We start from the raw sequence: 17159 nt of genomic DNA, 5'->3' as shown, positions 1-17159 counted from the left end.
ATACCACTGCCATATAGTGACACTGATTGGTATAAGATCAAGGTACTAGAAAATTCTACATCTTATCCCTTTAATTTTTAATCTATTTGCAGAATCTGTAATGAAAAATGCTGGTCTTGATGACTCCAATATTAAGACTTGGTGGCAGAATTCTTAACAATCATTTTTTAGATTAATATGATCTGAAAGAAATAATTTGGTTTTCTTTCTGCAATATACACTTAAATAATTCATATTTCTGTAATAATTTAAAGTAATATTGTTGTCTTTTCTTAACAAATACTGTATATAAAATTATAAATTAATTTTATGAATAATACTTTTCTATAAAAATGGTAATAATTTGCATTTTATTAAAATAACTTATTTTCTAAAAAGATTTTTTAAACATTCATTCATGATCAGGATTTTAAATTCACCGCTAGTACACGACACATGTAGAGACTACTAGTGCCATCTACAGATGCCAACAAATTCTGCCAGTTACTTTATGTCAAGTGGTATTGTCAACAAAAAATGGTGATGTCTCGAAATATTTATTATTTTTTCATGTATTTTTATAAAATAATTTATTATTATTTGTTTAATATGTAGATTATAGGATTTATAATGTATATAAACGATAATCAAGTAATAATTATATGTAATTTTTTTAATAAAAGGTAAAATTGGTTATAGTGCAATTGTCAAAATGTCCGGTAATAGCAATCAAGGATGGGTGAAAAAATCTTCTCCATCATCAAAACAGGGTCCAATGAAAGCGACTCTACCTATGTCTTCATTAACTAGACAAAACAGTAAAGATTTAAAGAAAAGTAAAAGTAATAGTCCTATATTGTCACCGAATTCTTTATGGAAAACTAGAACGTCTCCTGATACAACGCCAACTAGAGTACGGAGTCCTGGTGCGTTCAATTGTAAAGGTAAGTGCATTAAATTGAATATCTCAGTATTATATGTATTTCTGTTTGAAGTATACTGGTATTAAAACTTTTCCGGTCCATCATACCAGATGTTAACATATTTGACAGGTCCTTTGTTTCTTTAGATTTCCTTGTTTGCGTTATCCATTATTTTATCGGTGGTCTTAAAGATAACGTTCGTAGATAAATGTGTCTAGATTAATTGTAAATTATCAGAATAGTGTTTATTTTTATAATCCAGAAGAATACAGTGTTCTTATTAATTGAAGGTAATGAATTAATGTTATTTCCGTATTGATTGATATATATCTGTATTGAAAGTTTCGGTACCGGTACGTCGTTCACTGATAACAAAGAAACCTTTAGAAAAAAGTTTTCGTTTCACAAAAATTAATAGTGGCCTTCGTTGTTTTAATATAAAACTAATATTTTTGGTACCTTTTATTTGATATCTGTTATAATTGTAGTTATGTATTAACGTTTGGTTCTTTAAATAATTAATGTTAGGTTCTATCTGTAGGTATTTTTAGAACAAAAATTTTAAGTACTTTATATTTTAACTGTTAACCTTATTAATCTATTTTACACTTATTAGGATTAAATAGATTTATTAAAAAATTGTTTCTTTTTTATATAAATGTTGAAAGCTTTATGTATAAAAAATAATCGCTTTTCCATAAGTTAGGTAGAAGACGTTTTGCAACAAAATTATCCAAGATTGTAATTAATTAACAATTTTTTTAGTGGTGTAAATAAATTAAAAAAGGATTCGTTAAGCCCCCATTAAAAAGAAATAACTTGCTTACATTTATGTACAAGTAAGTTGCATTTTGTTAAAGCTAAAATAATAATAGCATTACAGTAAGTAAACCAATATTTTTTTTACTATGAAAGAAAATAAACTATTTAAATAATTAAATCTAAATACAATACCTATTAAAATTAATCAGATTGAGTAAAAGGTTTTGCGTAGGAAAAATAATATATTTTTTTTAACAGTAATGTATTGATATTTTTTCTAACTGCATTTTATGTTTTTGCTTTACCAATAAAGAATCATAATATCAAATTGAATGTGCATTATAAAACTGATATGATAGAATTAAAAGCAATATACTGATTACTGTGAAACTACTAAGATTTATTTATTTGTTATTCTTCTCTTTGGTAATATTACTTGTGTGTTAATTAATTTCTTCCTGCTTTACAATAAACCAGTGGGTACTGATGGTATTTGCATGATACCAAAATTGCAAGTAAAAGAGAGATCTTATAGATTTTGTTAATGCATAATAGTACTCATGAGAATTTTGGTATATAATAAAGCTTTTCTAAAATGTAAATCGGTGGTGTATAAGAAAACAATTCATCCTTGACAAGTTTCTCTTTAAAGAAGAATTGTGTTGTATTTAAGATATAATATAAAGTAAATAAAGATATATGTTACTAAATCAGTTAATTAGCAGAAATTATGTAGTAAAATTAAGATAGAATATTGTAATGAAATATCCTACAATATAGATTTCAAGAAATACATTAATTAGATTATTTAGTTATCTAATATAATTATCATTAGGTTTGGCCTATAATTTTGATAACAACGTAAAAAATAACTTTAATTGCTATTATATGCCTTTAATTATAACTTCCATCATTGTCAACAGTTTTCTTCCATTCTGCTGTTGCTGCTATCATTGCATTAACATCAATGCCCCTTTACAAACTTGATTTTTTATGCTTGATCATTTTTTTATAGCATTCTAGTCAACAATTTAATGTTTTAAATTTATTTATAATTAGCAAATTTCAAAACTCAAGGGTCCTGAAATCAGTATCTTTTGTGCTTGAACCTTATCAAATTTTTTTCTTTTTGCATGATGAATTAATTCACCTCAGAATCTTTGAAGCTTACCCGTGGAAGTACGGAAATGGAATTTTTTTGCATATAAAAATGCCATGCTTGACTGAGATTCAAACCCTGATGAAAGGCCGAGTCAGTACTACTCTACCACAGAATTAGCATACATTTCTAAACACTGTGGTAAAGTTTTAAGCATTTTCTTGTTTTGCTTTATAAACATTTACAGGTTATAACATCCATTAGAGATGGAATAATTGTTTATATTGTTCTATAGTGATATTTTAAAACTAAAAGAGTAATGGAAAATTTCTGTTTATTTCATTTTGTAATATTACTTTTTCATTGAAAGTTGATATTCTGTATTTATTTATAAGCAGTTTTTCATATTTAAATAAGTTTGAGTGCAATAAAATAGCCTTCTAGATTTGTTACAATATTTATTTGAAGTATATGAAAGTAATTCAAAGCAGATTTTCTATCAGGGCTGCATTTGAATATCACATTAAAGATTGGGAATAACCTAGTTTAGTTTATAACTAGTTGTGATTCATCTTAAAATTCTGCATTACTGAAACAAAACCTTAATGTTTTGTTGTCAGTTTGTGCTCAACAAGGCTGTGGAAAATTTATCTCCTGATGATGTAATATACATCTTCTTCATTCAAACCACTATTTATTTTACATTTAACTATTTTAAAAAAACATTGTAAAAAGGCTCTTTGCCCTTCTGTATTAAACAATTTATTATTTTATTAAAAGTCTTAATAATTTGTGAAGTGACTACATTTTTTCAAATTTTTTAAGAAGGTCGCGTAAAGAAGGATTTTTGAAATAAAATGTAATGTTTGAAAAATAACATTGGTCTATATCCAAATTTTCTTGAAAACTACTTAAACCAATTTTTATGAAAAAAAAACTGATGTGGACAACACATGACTTCCTTGTACGCCTATTAAATTATTTACACATTTTTTTTTTTTAATGAAAAGTACATAAAATTTTATTTCATTAAAAACTTATGATGTTTTTTCATTTTTTTTTTTTAATTATTGAATTATTATTCATTGTAAACATTTTTGTTACAATGAGAGGTTAATAAATCTACTTATTTAAATAAAATAAAAAAGTTGATTAAGTTCGATTTGAACCGATTGTCTTTCCCTAAGATCCAAATATTTAATTAATTAAAATTTTATTTGGCTATAACTCTGGAACCAATGAAAATAAGTACCACTTATATTGCTGAAAAGATCTCAATGAGGGCTTATTATTGCAGTTAAGAAAAAGTCCAATTTGTATGGATTTTGGGCTTTTTTGGACACTTATGGATTCAGGGATGGTCAAAGTGGATATTTCCGTTGAAATCTAAATACCAAAATTTTTTGCGATCACAATACTTTCTTTACTTCGTTCTAGGAAGTAAAAAAGTTCAAAACATTAAATTTCCAATTTAATAATCGATAATTTATACAAAATATTTATAATTTTTTTTTTGGTTTTGCAAAGTGATGAGTTTGATTTTTATGAACTTTATTCCTTTAAAAAGTAATAGCTACCAACAAATTGAATAGGTAGCCAGTTGATAACTTTTGCGAAAAACTTTGCTTAAAAATGGTCGCATAAGATTTCCTGTGGTTTTAATTTACATATATACACCTTTAATACCTGCTTTTGGAAACCATAAAGTACACAGTCTATACTGAAAAATGTTGTAACATCCAAATTTCCATTGTATTTGATTTTGATGATATGTCCCCTGTCATCAGCAATGACAATGATCCAGGGTACCAAATTTTGTACAACGACAAGATTGTAGAAGTACGAAAAGATGATTAGCTGACAGTTGAAGAAGAAGAACGCGACAACTTGGATTTTTTCTTTTCTTTTTTCCTGTTTAGCCTCCGGTAATTACCGTTCAGATAATACTTCAGAGTATGAATGAGGATGATATGCATGCGTACAGTCTCAGTTCAACAATTCCAGAGATGCCTGGTTAATTGAAACCGAACCACCAAAGAACACCGGTATCCTCGATCTAGTATTCAAATCCGTGTAAAAATAACTGACTTTACTAGGACTTGAACGCTGGAACTCTCGAATTCCAAATCGGTTGATTTGGGAAGACGCATTCACCACTAGACCAACCCAGTTGGTTGACAACTTGGATCTGGCTGTTTACAAACTATCACACCAAAAAGCTCATGAATGTTTGTGTATGCTATGGACTGGTTTGAGCTACAAAAAGGATGTGATTCTTTAATTCTTCTCAAATCGATTCTATGTTTAAAATGATTAGACATAATCTTGTAGCTCATAAATGAAGCTTAACATTAAAGCAAGCACAGATTACAGATTTTTTTAAAGAAGAAATATTGTTTTTAAAGGTATGTTTTGATCATTGATTGTTGCTACATTTTATTCTATTAACTTACTGTAATTTTTTCAGTTTTTTTTTTTTGTATATTACAGTAACTTAACTCAAATTTTCTTCAGTACTTTTTTGTAAGTTTTTTCTACGTTTTTTAAATGACAATTTTTATAAAACAGTATGGTAGTCAATTTTAATTTCTTTCAGATAATTTTTGTAAGTTCTGATTTTTTTTCTATTATCAAATTTTTTATTGTTTTATTAGCATACCTAGGGAGTGCTGAAAAGTTCCTGGCTTTGTCTAAAAAGAATGGAGCCATTGTTATGTAATTATCCATTTATTCAATATATTCTACCCTGAGACTGATACACATGGTATATTATTGTTACTACTTTTCTTGTCCATGCAAATAAAAGTCCTTGATTGGGCACGAAACCAGCTCTCAGCAGCCTCTTTGACATCTTCAATCTCCTCAAAATGAATACCCTTCAGGTGCTTCTTTTAGTTCAGATAATAGTTCAAAGGGACTAGGTCTGGTGAGTAGTGGGGATGGTTGACAGTTGGAAGCCCTGGGTTGTCAATTTAGCAGCCACAACTATGGACATGTGTGCAAGTGCATTGTCATGCAACAGAAGGATCCCTTTGGCCAACTTTGCTCAACGTTTCTTTCTAAATTGCTTTCTCCAGCAGGTTAGCCATAATATTGTCCGGTTTTACTTGATCTCTGAGGTAAATAGTCCACCAGAGACAATGCTGTCTCTGTCCCACAAAACGGATGCCATCACTTTTTGCCGATTTCTGTGTACAGAACTTCTTTGGCTGCAGAGAACCACTGTGGCGCCATTCTTTTTACAGTTTCTTGGTTTCAGGATCATCAAGGTGAAGCCAAGTTTTATCTCAGTCACTAACCTAGCCAAAAAGGCCTCCAGGGCTTCAAAATGGCATTGGATGTCTCAACTCATTCCTTCTGCTGATCATAGTTCAAACATTTGGGCACCGACTTCGCTGAAAGCTTGCGCATGTTTAGGATTGTGGTAATAATGAAAGCGACTCGGTCACTGGAGATGTCCAGTACCTGGGCTATCTTTTTGGCACCGGTCCTCAAGAATGAGCTCATGGACAGTATTGCATGTTGCAGTGTCAGTTGCAATTTGAGGGCACCCACTGAGGGCTCATCTTCAACAGCGAAATGATAACCAGTCTTGAAACGAGGTATCCAAGTTTTCATAGTGCTGTAGGAATCGCACTTTTCTGCCAGTGTTTGTGACATTTAAATGTGAATGTCCTTTGCTGACTTTCCCTGGAGAAACAAAAACTTCATGATGACCTGTAACTCCACTGACAACAAACTTGCTTTTGACTCTGCCATCTCAGTTTTCACCTGCAACAGAAAAAAATTGTATGAATGCTGGACTCCCGCTATTTGCACACTTACATACTAAGATATCAAACTTTCAAATGAGCCCAAAGATTTTTTTTTATTTGAACTACAAGGCATCAAAGCCAGGAACTTTTCAACTTCCTCTCGTATTTCAACTCATTGGATTATATGTTTGTAATGTATTTTGTTTTTAATTACATTATACATTTGTTCTGAGTACCATTTTAATTTTACTAAAATATTAATTTTTTAAATATTTTTGTCTTTTTACTAACCATGTTGATACCCATTAAATATTAAAATAATTTATCCAGTACATATGATAAATGTTTTTTTTAATCTTCCAATTATCGAGCTTTATGATTGTCCAGATTCAGGTTTGAAAAGGACATTCTGGATAATTGGTATTCCACTGTAATTAAAAAAAAATAAGCTGGAAAGTACAACCCAGTGAAAAACCATTTCTCTAATATAATTAAAATTAAAATACTCCCAATTTTACGGCCACCTTTATAAAATGAATAATAATATATTAGTAAACAAAATATTGATCACTTTGCAAATAAAAAAGTTGAACTAAAATGGTTTGCACAGACCTCTAAAGATTTAAAATAAAAACAACAGTAAAATATATTAAAAACAAAGAAAAATTTAGAGAAATGGTCAAACAGATGAAAGAATTTCAGAACAAATCCCCTCCTGAAAAAATAGGAGCAGAATGGACACAAGAAAGAACAGAAAGAATAAAAAAAGGTAAAATTAAGCAAAAAAAAAAAGAAAGCTGAATGAAAATTGGTGAGCAGTTCTTTAGCTGGCCAAAATAAAACAAAAGGTACTTATCAGTTATCTGCCTGCCATATACAATTGTTGTTTAAATCAATTTTTTCACCTAACTGACATTCACAATGGTTGCAACGCCATCCAGCTCTAGTGCTTACAGATAATGTCATGTTATGACCTTTTGAACATAGGGACAAGGTGATGTTTTGTTAGAATCCCGGCCTCAATAAAGAATTGCGTGGCGTTCTGTTCCTTATTTGATAATTGCCTAATGTTCATTTTGTACAATGTAAATTAGAAGCACAAAACTTTGAAACCAGTCTAATTGAAGTGAAATACTAACTAGAATAAAAACAAGAGGTATTCAAAAGATGTCAGTTGAATGATAAGCTCTGCTGTCAATAGAGATAACAATTATGAAATCGTAATAATTGTTTCATTAATTTTAAAATATGACATTTAAGTAAATAATATTTAGCTAACGTGTAAATTGATTAATACTTACTGTTTGAACCTGTTGGGACAGAAAAGTACGTGGCAGGCAGATAACTGATAAGAGCAAAAATCATTTCTCTGAAGTTGGTAGAATCAATTTAGGAATAACATCAACACATTTGATGATAACTGCCACTTTTAATGGTGAATTCTAGCTATATTATTATCTATTCAACTAATTTCTTTTCTTTTATTTCAGGTAAATGTCGAACTTTATATTCAACTAACATTGATTTTCATCAGCATTATCTAAATAGTGCTACTTGTATTCGTCGTACTGCTTCATTAGATACAATATACCTTACCGGACAGTGGCCAAGAGATATACATCATACATCATTATTACAAGTTGACAAATCAACACAGGTAAGTTGTCATTTTTTTTCTTTTCACTTTTGGTCAATTAAATCCACATTCCAACCTTCTTCATTTCTTTCTTAATTGTTTTCTTAAAAGTACTTCTTCATTCTCTCTGTTTGTTCTTTGCGTTCTTCCGACCATTCCTTTTTTTGGATTTCTTTATCCTTTGTTCTTGGAAACCCTTCAGTTAATCATAGCTTTTGTTTAAAGGTGTGTCTATTTTTAATAACTTTTTGTTATATTTAAAATTTTTAAGTTCTCATTTTTATTAATTTTATTTTTTTTAAATTTTATATTTTATATACAATTAGAGACTCGCCTCTGATTTTGATGAAATTTGGGATGTACCTTATTTATAACCTAAGTTAGTCGTTACAATTGAAATTATTTGTCGGAAACTCCTTTCACTTGAGTTACATTACTTGTAAGTTACAGAATACTCTCACCAAAAGTTTTATAATTCAACGCTGTAAAAGTGTAACATACATTTTCAAAAAAATAATTAGTTTGTTAATTAAGTTAAGAATGAGATTCGATTCACTTATGATTGAATTAAGTTAGGTTAAATTTAAATGCAAGTTAGGTTAAGTTAAATGATATACATTATTTACTTAATTTAAATAACTTGGTTTTAGTTAAATTTAATTGAGTTTAGTTAGGTTTAGATCAAGGTTAAGGTTAGGTTAGGTAATGATTCTGTGTGCTGAAATTCATATGATCACATAACCTAACACTCGCTTCACTCACTAATCTCATTTAATTAACTTTGAATATTAAATTGGCCTATTGTTAGGCTGTACTCATAATTATATATAATAACCATTTATTTTTCTGAAAATAATGTATATTACACTTGTACAGTGCTGAATTACAAAAGTTTTGATTACTGTACTATGTAACTTATAAGGGATGTAACTCGGGTGAAAGGTGTTTCTGACGATTAATTTCAATTGTAATAAATAACTTGGATTTCAAATACGGGGTATTATAAATTTCATCAAAATCTGTGGTGAATTCTTAATTGTATATAGTTACCTGGGCTTTTCCGTACCTTTTCTGGAATGATTTTTTTGTTTTCTTTCCCCTAGTGGTGACATTTTCCCATAGTTGGTGGCCTATGTATAATTATCATCATTACTTTATGAAAACAGTTCTGATTAGTACCCTGATTTATACTTAATTTGACTTATATGTATTAGACTCAAAAGAAAGATTGGTATAATTAGTGTAAAACAACAAATTAATACATACAGTTTTCTATGAAGAAGAAGAATGTGTAAATTATTCACACTGTTTCTATCACCAGCAAAATAGTTTTTTTTTTTCATTATAATTTATACTAATGGAGTACATATGTATTATTTGTTGTTAATTGATGCACATGTGTATGCACAGACACACATACACATAATATATACAGAGAGAGAGAGAGAGAATGTGAGAGGGGGAGCATACGTTCATAAGAGTATGTATGTAATTGTTAACAGATGGTTATGCAAACTGGTGCTGCTCTTTCATTTTTTATAGTTTTCTTACATATTGTTTTTAATAAATGTTGTGAACTGTATAAAATATGAAACTTGGTTTTATATAACATTTGCATTTTTTCTATTGTCCAACAATTCAAAATTTTAACTCCGAATTTGGTTAAAAATTAAGGATTAATAAGATATTTAAAATTTGGTTTGATAGCAATTTGTATTATCTTTTTTTTACTTACTGCAAAGTGCAATTTTATTTATTTTTTTGCATAAAATATAAAGAAATTACAAAAAGTTGTAACTTTTAAAAGGACTAAAAGGTAGATGTAGCAATACTTCCCAACCTGGCATTTATAAGCTTGGGATATAAGCATTTAATAGCTTTATGTGTCTTTAGAGCGGCATGGGATGTTATCATGCTGAAGAGTTTTCTTCTTTGAGTTAGTACCAGTACATGTTCTCCTTATTGGGGGTTTCACTTTATTTATTAATGAATCAAAATAATATGTGCAGTTAATTGTACATTGTTCTTCCAAATAAATGCATTAAATTGGGCATTTATACTCCTAAAACACTGTTAGCATCTCTTTACCAGCTGCTGTGTAGATTTTGAAGTTTTTCCTGGTGGTAGTACCCAGATGTTTCCCATTTTACTCGTGACATTTGGATTCTGGATCAAAACTATGCTCAACACGAGTTGTGTGATTTAAAAAAACATTGCCTTCTGCTAAAATGTCTTGTTTAATTTCCATACAAATGTGAATTTGGGTATTTTGTGATTTTGATTCGACCATCTCAGAACTCATCTAAGACATATTTTCCAGTAATTTTGTTTGTCACAGATAATGGAATGGACCATCCCATACTCTTAGTGGAAATTTCAGCAGTTTCTGGAATCTTAATCTGTCCTCACAAGCAAAATAATTGGTAGAGTTTTGAAAAGCGGTCTTCCACTACATTGAAAGTATGAGACTTGTTCTGCTTGGTTTAAATTGTTCTATCCATTTATAAAACTTTGTACAGTTAATACACTTTTTACCATACTGTTTTAACATCCTCATGTTAATTTTTTCTGGTTTTACTCGTTCGGAAGATAAAAATCTTATCATAGTAACCTATTTTTCTATTTTTTCTTGTTTCAAGTACCATATGGACATTTTGAAGCCCACAAAAGAGAATGTAATAGTGGAAATTCTTATCAAACAGCTGATATTTTCTATGTCGGGTGTGCCTAATTTACATAAACATATTGTCACTTTATTCTATTAAATAAGTTTTCTGTTGTTGCCATTTGTCTCTTTTTTTTAATTATTAATGACACTTACATTCATAATTGTTAACAATAAAATTGTTAGTAAATTATGGTAATCAGTAGTGTATCAATATCGATTAAATTTCCCTACCCTGTAAAAATTGATATAGTAAGAATCTGTTTTTGCTGTTTACAGCTGCCATGTTTGAATAGTATTATAAATTTTCATTGTAAACGATAGTCTTTATGCAAATAGATTTAACTATTTTGTTGATTTAAACTGTCTGGTATTTTTAATATTGTGGAATTTTAATTAAAATCTTTTATTGTGCCGTATAATGGGATTGTTTAAAGTAAATCAGATGACAATGAAATGTAGAGTTTTAATACTGAAACAGCAGTAACATTCTTTAAAATTTATGAAATTGTGTGAGTCGTGGATGTGTGTGGAAGTGATATTATTCTTATTGACTCGTGTTGTGAATGTTAGTTGGAGAGAAAAATACAAGAAACCAGATAATTTTTCCCAGTTGCTCAAGGATTTAACAAAGTTGTCTTTACGTAATTTGATGTAGAAAAAAAAATTGTTTGTTATTTCTTTAACTGTAGTGTAGTTATATCGAAAACTATTTACTACCTACCAAAACATTAAATTCCTTTGATGAAAACATTTTTATAAGATTATCTTTTGCTAAGATTATATCATTGATCTGTCTTTTTATCTGTATTCCATGTTTTCTACATAAGTAGAATTCATTCCCTTGCTTCACTCGACATTCAATCTATCATGTATTCTCTGTAACTGTTCATACAACACTAATTGATGTTCTTGAACAGTCCAATACTGTCTTTTTCATAATGATCTTACATAAAATGATATTTGAAATACTATAATTGACTGTATTATTTGTTTCACTTTGAATGATTGATAATAATGTTCAGATTTCTTAATCATATGTGTATTTTGTTGCATGAACCTAACAAAAAGGTGAATCTTTTTTTCAAAGATTTGTTTTCATTTCAAACAATAATGTGAGCAGAGTGGTGTGTAGTGTTTGGTATTACCCTCCCTATTTTTAAGATATCAATATCATCTAAGCTATTGCGACTACTTCACCAATTTTTATAATTTTCTTGTTTGTTACAAGAGTATGAAGTTGGTATATGCGTTTGGGGGAAGAGGTTGTGTGTGTGTTTGCATGTCTGTTACCATTTTTCTCAAAAACTACTGGACCGATTTCGATGTGGTTTTTTTGTATTACATAGGTGTTACTTCAGAGCAGGTTCTTAGACATGTTTTACAGTTATAGGCCACGAAGGGGTGCTGCAGTAGATGTGTTTCTCTAAAACGGTTGGGCCAATCTTGATGCGGTTTTTTGCATTACATAGATATCGCCTCAGAGCTGGTTGTTAGGTTATTTTTACAGTGATGAGTCATGGGGGGACGCTCCAGTAGATATGTTTCTTCAAAACAGCTTTGTGGGGTTTTTAAAATTTTTAATTTTATTGTTATGCTTTTAGGTCAACTACTATGTATTCTTTTTTATATTAATATCGATTACACATTTTTTCTAAGTTCATCATTTGATTTATGTGTATCTAAGTACAAAATATTGAATTACTTAATCTACTAAAATAATCCTGTATTTTTGACACAAATTTATGGAAAAGTAATCTGAATAATAATTTCAGGAATTTATAGACAAAATCTCAATTTTTTTGAATTAAATTCAAATATATACTAATACTTACAGTAATGGCGAGCTTAGATGATCAGCCTGCATGTTACTGCTATACTATTGTATTCTAAACATTGGCACATCATGATTAGTCATCTCGTGGTAGCATAAACATGATGTGTGATACATTGGGTATAATCATCACTCCAAGCTCGCGGTTACTTGGCGGCGACTGTATTTATTTCTTAAATAATGTCTAGCCTTTATTGTTATATATTCAACATGTAAACTATCCTTTTGAATAATATTTATGTATATGTTTAATAACTATAAGTTATTATATATATATTCTGATTAATAATCTTTTCTTTTTTAGACTGATGATTCAGATGCTAGAAAATCACATAAAATTTCTGATACATGTTTAAGTGAAGATAAATTAGAAAAAATGATTAGGCATCGGTAAGTACTGAATAAATTTATACAGTTTCTATATATATAACAATACCAGTGATTTTTATGTATATGTGTAACCGTTTTATGTTTAACGTTGTGTCATACAATGTTCATGCAATATTTTCAGTGTATCTTATAAGTATTGTTGTTGTTTTCTCTCAGAATTTTCTGAAATTACAAATAATTTTTAAAAAATGTTTGAATTTCATAAATTGTTTTAATAGACCATCATCAAACACAAAATACCTGGGACCACTAGTAAAATGTGACACCCACGTACTTAAATGCAAAGAAAGAAATTTCCTCAGTAAAATCCTAGGCCCAAGAAAACCATTGACAACTCTGAACTGACAGGGAATTCTGCACAGTGTGAAAAATTCACCAATATAATTTGAAAACGCAAGATAAAATTCAATACATTTCTTCAATGAATGACATGAATCACGAAACGTATCCTCGTGTAGATCAGAACTGAAAAGAACAACAGATTGAGATCAACGATGATGTAATCACTAATGAAGAAACATGTGACTGGAACACATTTCGAGACAAAATCAAGAATTTCTGTAATTTCAAGAACTAACAAAACAAATAACAAGTCAACAACTTAGTGTGGTCTTGAGGAGAGAAAACAGCTGTATTCACAAAAAAGTAAAAGAATAATTACTGGAATAAAAATTATTAAAAATCATATGTAAAGTTTTTCACTTGCTCTGTAGATGGCCTAAATCAAAGGGGAAAATAAACATTTATCAAATCTAAATTGAAATAGTTATGTTTTGTTCTTAATATGAGCATAAGTAAACATGATTCATCGGTGAAATACTTCCATAACAATAATTATCATTAGTAGTGCTGATTACTCTATCTCTCTTACTTGTCAGTTTTAATCCATAAGTAATTAAATGTTAAATTATTACTTCATTTTGACAAAGGGATCAAACGATTTCAGATTTATATGAGATTTATAAATCAGTTTAGGGGTAAATCAGAGTGGGCCTTATGATTTAAAAATTAACTGAATGCATATCAATCAATAACTTTCCATCTATAAGACTAACAGACCAAAGTTATCTATTTCAGAAAACTTTCATGTATTAAAGAAATGTTAGGAAAACTTTTGGGATTGTAGAGAAAAAAAGATTACTTCAATTTTAGCAAAGTGACTGGTAAGTCAGTTTTTTTACTGAAGAAGCCTGGTTGCTGTCACAGTACTTCTGTAATGATGTAAAACAGTCAAGGATTAAAAATTTCTTTAATGACCTCTTATAAAAAAAATAACATGGATGAATTATGTCACTAAAGAATCAAAAGAGGAAGGATGTGGAACTTGTGAGGAAGAGCATGTGGTGGTGACATCGTACTTTTACTTCCACCACTAAAAGTAAAAACCACATTTTAACCTGGGAAAATGTCAGTTTTTTTTTCTGTTTACAGAGGATACTCTCTCCTTCCTTTCTCAAAGAACAAGAACGTTGCCGCATATATATATATATATATATATTTTGCATTATTTTAAAAGATAAAAGTGAACATATAATTTGTTTCAAAAGAGGAAGCCAGTTTTTTCTGTTACCTCTTGTATTAAATCTGATTCAGTGATTGTTGGTCATAATGTTCTTTGGTTTGTTGATATTTACATAATTTTTTATATGTTAGGATATCCAATCTTTTTCTTATCTCACATTCTTCTTGAAACCATTTATATTGCTCATAAACTCCTGGTATCTACATAATATCCTCGCCAAAAGCCTGCTCTAGTACTTTCATCACTTCACTGCTCTTTATTCCACTCATAACGAAAAATTTTATGCAGATCTTTTGTTCTGTCATTTTCAAACAAAATTAATTGCTATTTGTAATAAAGTAAATGGCTAAAATTATTGATGTACATTATAGACAGTGAGTGCTACCATTGCTTGGAAATCTCATGAACTCGTTCGATAGCAGAAAACATAGCGCATATGTAATTAAAAAATTATGTTTATTTTTTGATCTTATACAATTTAAAACCATTCTTGTGGACATAAATTTTTAAACATTATGTTATATAAAATTTGAAGTGTATTTTATAAAATTGTGTTTGCCCTTTTAAAAAAGATTTTGTATAAGATTGATGTAATTTTTAAAATATTGATTGAATGTGGTGGGATACAGGCAGTGGGAATAAAGTAATGTTGTAACGATTAAGTTTTTGTTTTTTTTGTCTTCAGTCATTTGACTGGTTTGATGCAGCTCTCCAAGATTCCCTATCCAGTGCTAGTCATTTCATTTCAGTATACCCTCTACATCGTACATCCCTAACAATTTGTTTTACATATTCCAAACGTGGCCTGCCTACACAATTTTTTCCTTCTATCTGTCCTTCCAATATCAAAGCGACTATTCCAGGATGCCTTAGTATGTGGCCTATAAGTCTGTCTCTTCTTTTAACTATATTTTTCCAAATGCTTCTTTCTTCATCTATTTACCTCTTCATTTGTCATTTTATCCACCTGGATAAAGTGCAAAATCCACCTGGATTTTGCTTTAAAATTGCTTCCCTTGTCCCTATACTTTTCCTGAAACCAAATTGGTCTTCTCCTAACACTTCTTCCACTCTCCTCTCAATTCTTCTGTATAGAATTCTAGTTAAGATTTTTGATGCATGACTAGTTAAACTAATTGTTCTGTATTCTTCACATTTATCTGCCCCTGCTTTCTTTGGTATCATGACTAAACACTTTTTTTGAAGTCTGGCGGAAATTCCCCTTTATCATAAATATTACACACCAGTTTGTATAATCTATCAATCGCTTCCTCACCTGCACTGCGCAGTAATTCTACAGGTATTCCGTCTATTCCAGGAGCCTTTCTGCCATTTAAATCTTTTAATGCTCTCTTAAATTCAGATCTCATTATTGTTTCTCCCATTTCATCCTCCTTAACTTCCTCTTCTTCCTCTATAACACCATTTTCTAATTCATTTCCTCCGTATAACTCTTCAATATATTCCACCCATCTATCGACTTTACCTTTCGTATTATATATTGGTGTACCATCTTTGTTTAACACATTATTAGATTTTAATTTATGTACCCCAAAATTTTCCTTAACTTTCCTGTATGCTCCGTCTATTTTACCAATGTTTATTTCTCTTTCCACTTCTGAACACTTTTCTTTAATCCACTCTTCTTTCGCCAGTTTGCACTTCCTTTATAGCATTTCTTAATTGCCGATAGTTCCTTTTACTTTCTTCATCACTATAATTCTTATATTTTCTACGTTCATCCATCAGCTGCAATATATCGTCTGAAACCCAAGGTTTTCTACCAGTTCTCTTTATTCCAAGTTTGCTTCTGCTGATTTAAGAATTTCCTTTTTAACATTCTCCCATTCTTCTTCTACATTTTCTACCTTATCTTTTTTACTCAGACCTCTTACGATGTCCTTCTCAAAAATCTTCTTTACCTCCTCTTCCTCAAGCTTCTCTAAATTCCACTGATTCATCTGACACCTTTTCTTCAGGTTTTTAAACCCCAATCTACATTTCATTATCACCAAATTATGGTCGCTATCAATGTCTGCTCCAGGTTAAGTTTTGCAGTCAACGAGTTGATTTCTAAATCTTTGCTTAACCATGATATAATCTATCTTATACCTTGCAGTATCGTCTGGCTTTTTCCAAGTGTATATTCTTCTATTATGATTTTTAAATTGGGTGTTGACAATTACTAAATTATACTTCGTACAAAACTCTATAAGTCGGTCCCCTCTTTCATTCCTTTTGCCCAGCCCATATTCACCCACTATATTTCCTTCCTTGCCTTTTCCAATGCTTGCATTCCAATCTCCAACTATTATTAAATTTTCATCTCCTTTTACGTGTTTAATTGCTTCATCAATCTCTTCGTATACACTCTACCTCATCATCATCATGGGCGCTTATAGGCATATAGACATTAACAATCGTTGTTGGTTTAGGTTTTGATTTTACCTTATTACAATTAAGTAGACCGTGGTTAATGTGGCTTAAGATTACCTGTATTCAAAGGATTAAACATCTGTGCGCTGTAACTGAGACAGAATATATTAAAAAGTAATAGGCAGTAAATTTTGATAATGCTTTAAATTAATAGAAAC

The 17159-nt window shown here is 29.8% G+C and overlaps 1 protein-coding gene across 2 annotated transcripts in view; it reads left to right on the top strand.

The window, feature by feature from the left end:
- The first annotated feature begins 511 nt into the window (after positions 1-511).
- LOC142334076 (protein FAM117B-like) overlaps positions 512-17159 on the top strand; it is a 62327-nt gene continuing 45679 nt past the window's right edge. For both annotated transcript variants that reach the window (XM_075381753.1, XM_075381752.1), the window contains exons 1-3: positions 512-923; positions 8009-8175; positions 12958-13043. In XM_075381753.1, the coding sequence (XP_075237868.1) occupies positions 692-923; positions 8009-8175; positions 12958-13043 (485 nt within the window). In that variant the 5' untranslated portion in view covers positions 512-691. The remainder of the gene's footprint in view (positions 924-8008; positions 8176-12957; positions 13044-17159) is intronic.

This window comes from Lycorma delicatula, chromosome 13, assembly GCF_047948215.1.
Source record: "Lycorma delicatula isolate Av1 chromosome 13, ASM4794821v1, whole genome shotgun sequence".
Classification (NCBI taxonomy): Eukaryota; Metazoa; Arthropoda; class Insecta; order Hemiptera; family Fulgoridae; genus Lycorma; species Lycorma delicatula.
This window is presented reverse-complemented; position numbering and strand designations above follow the sequence as displayed.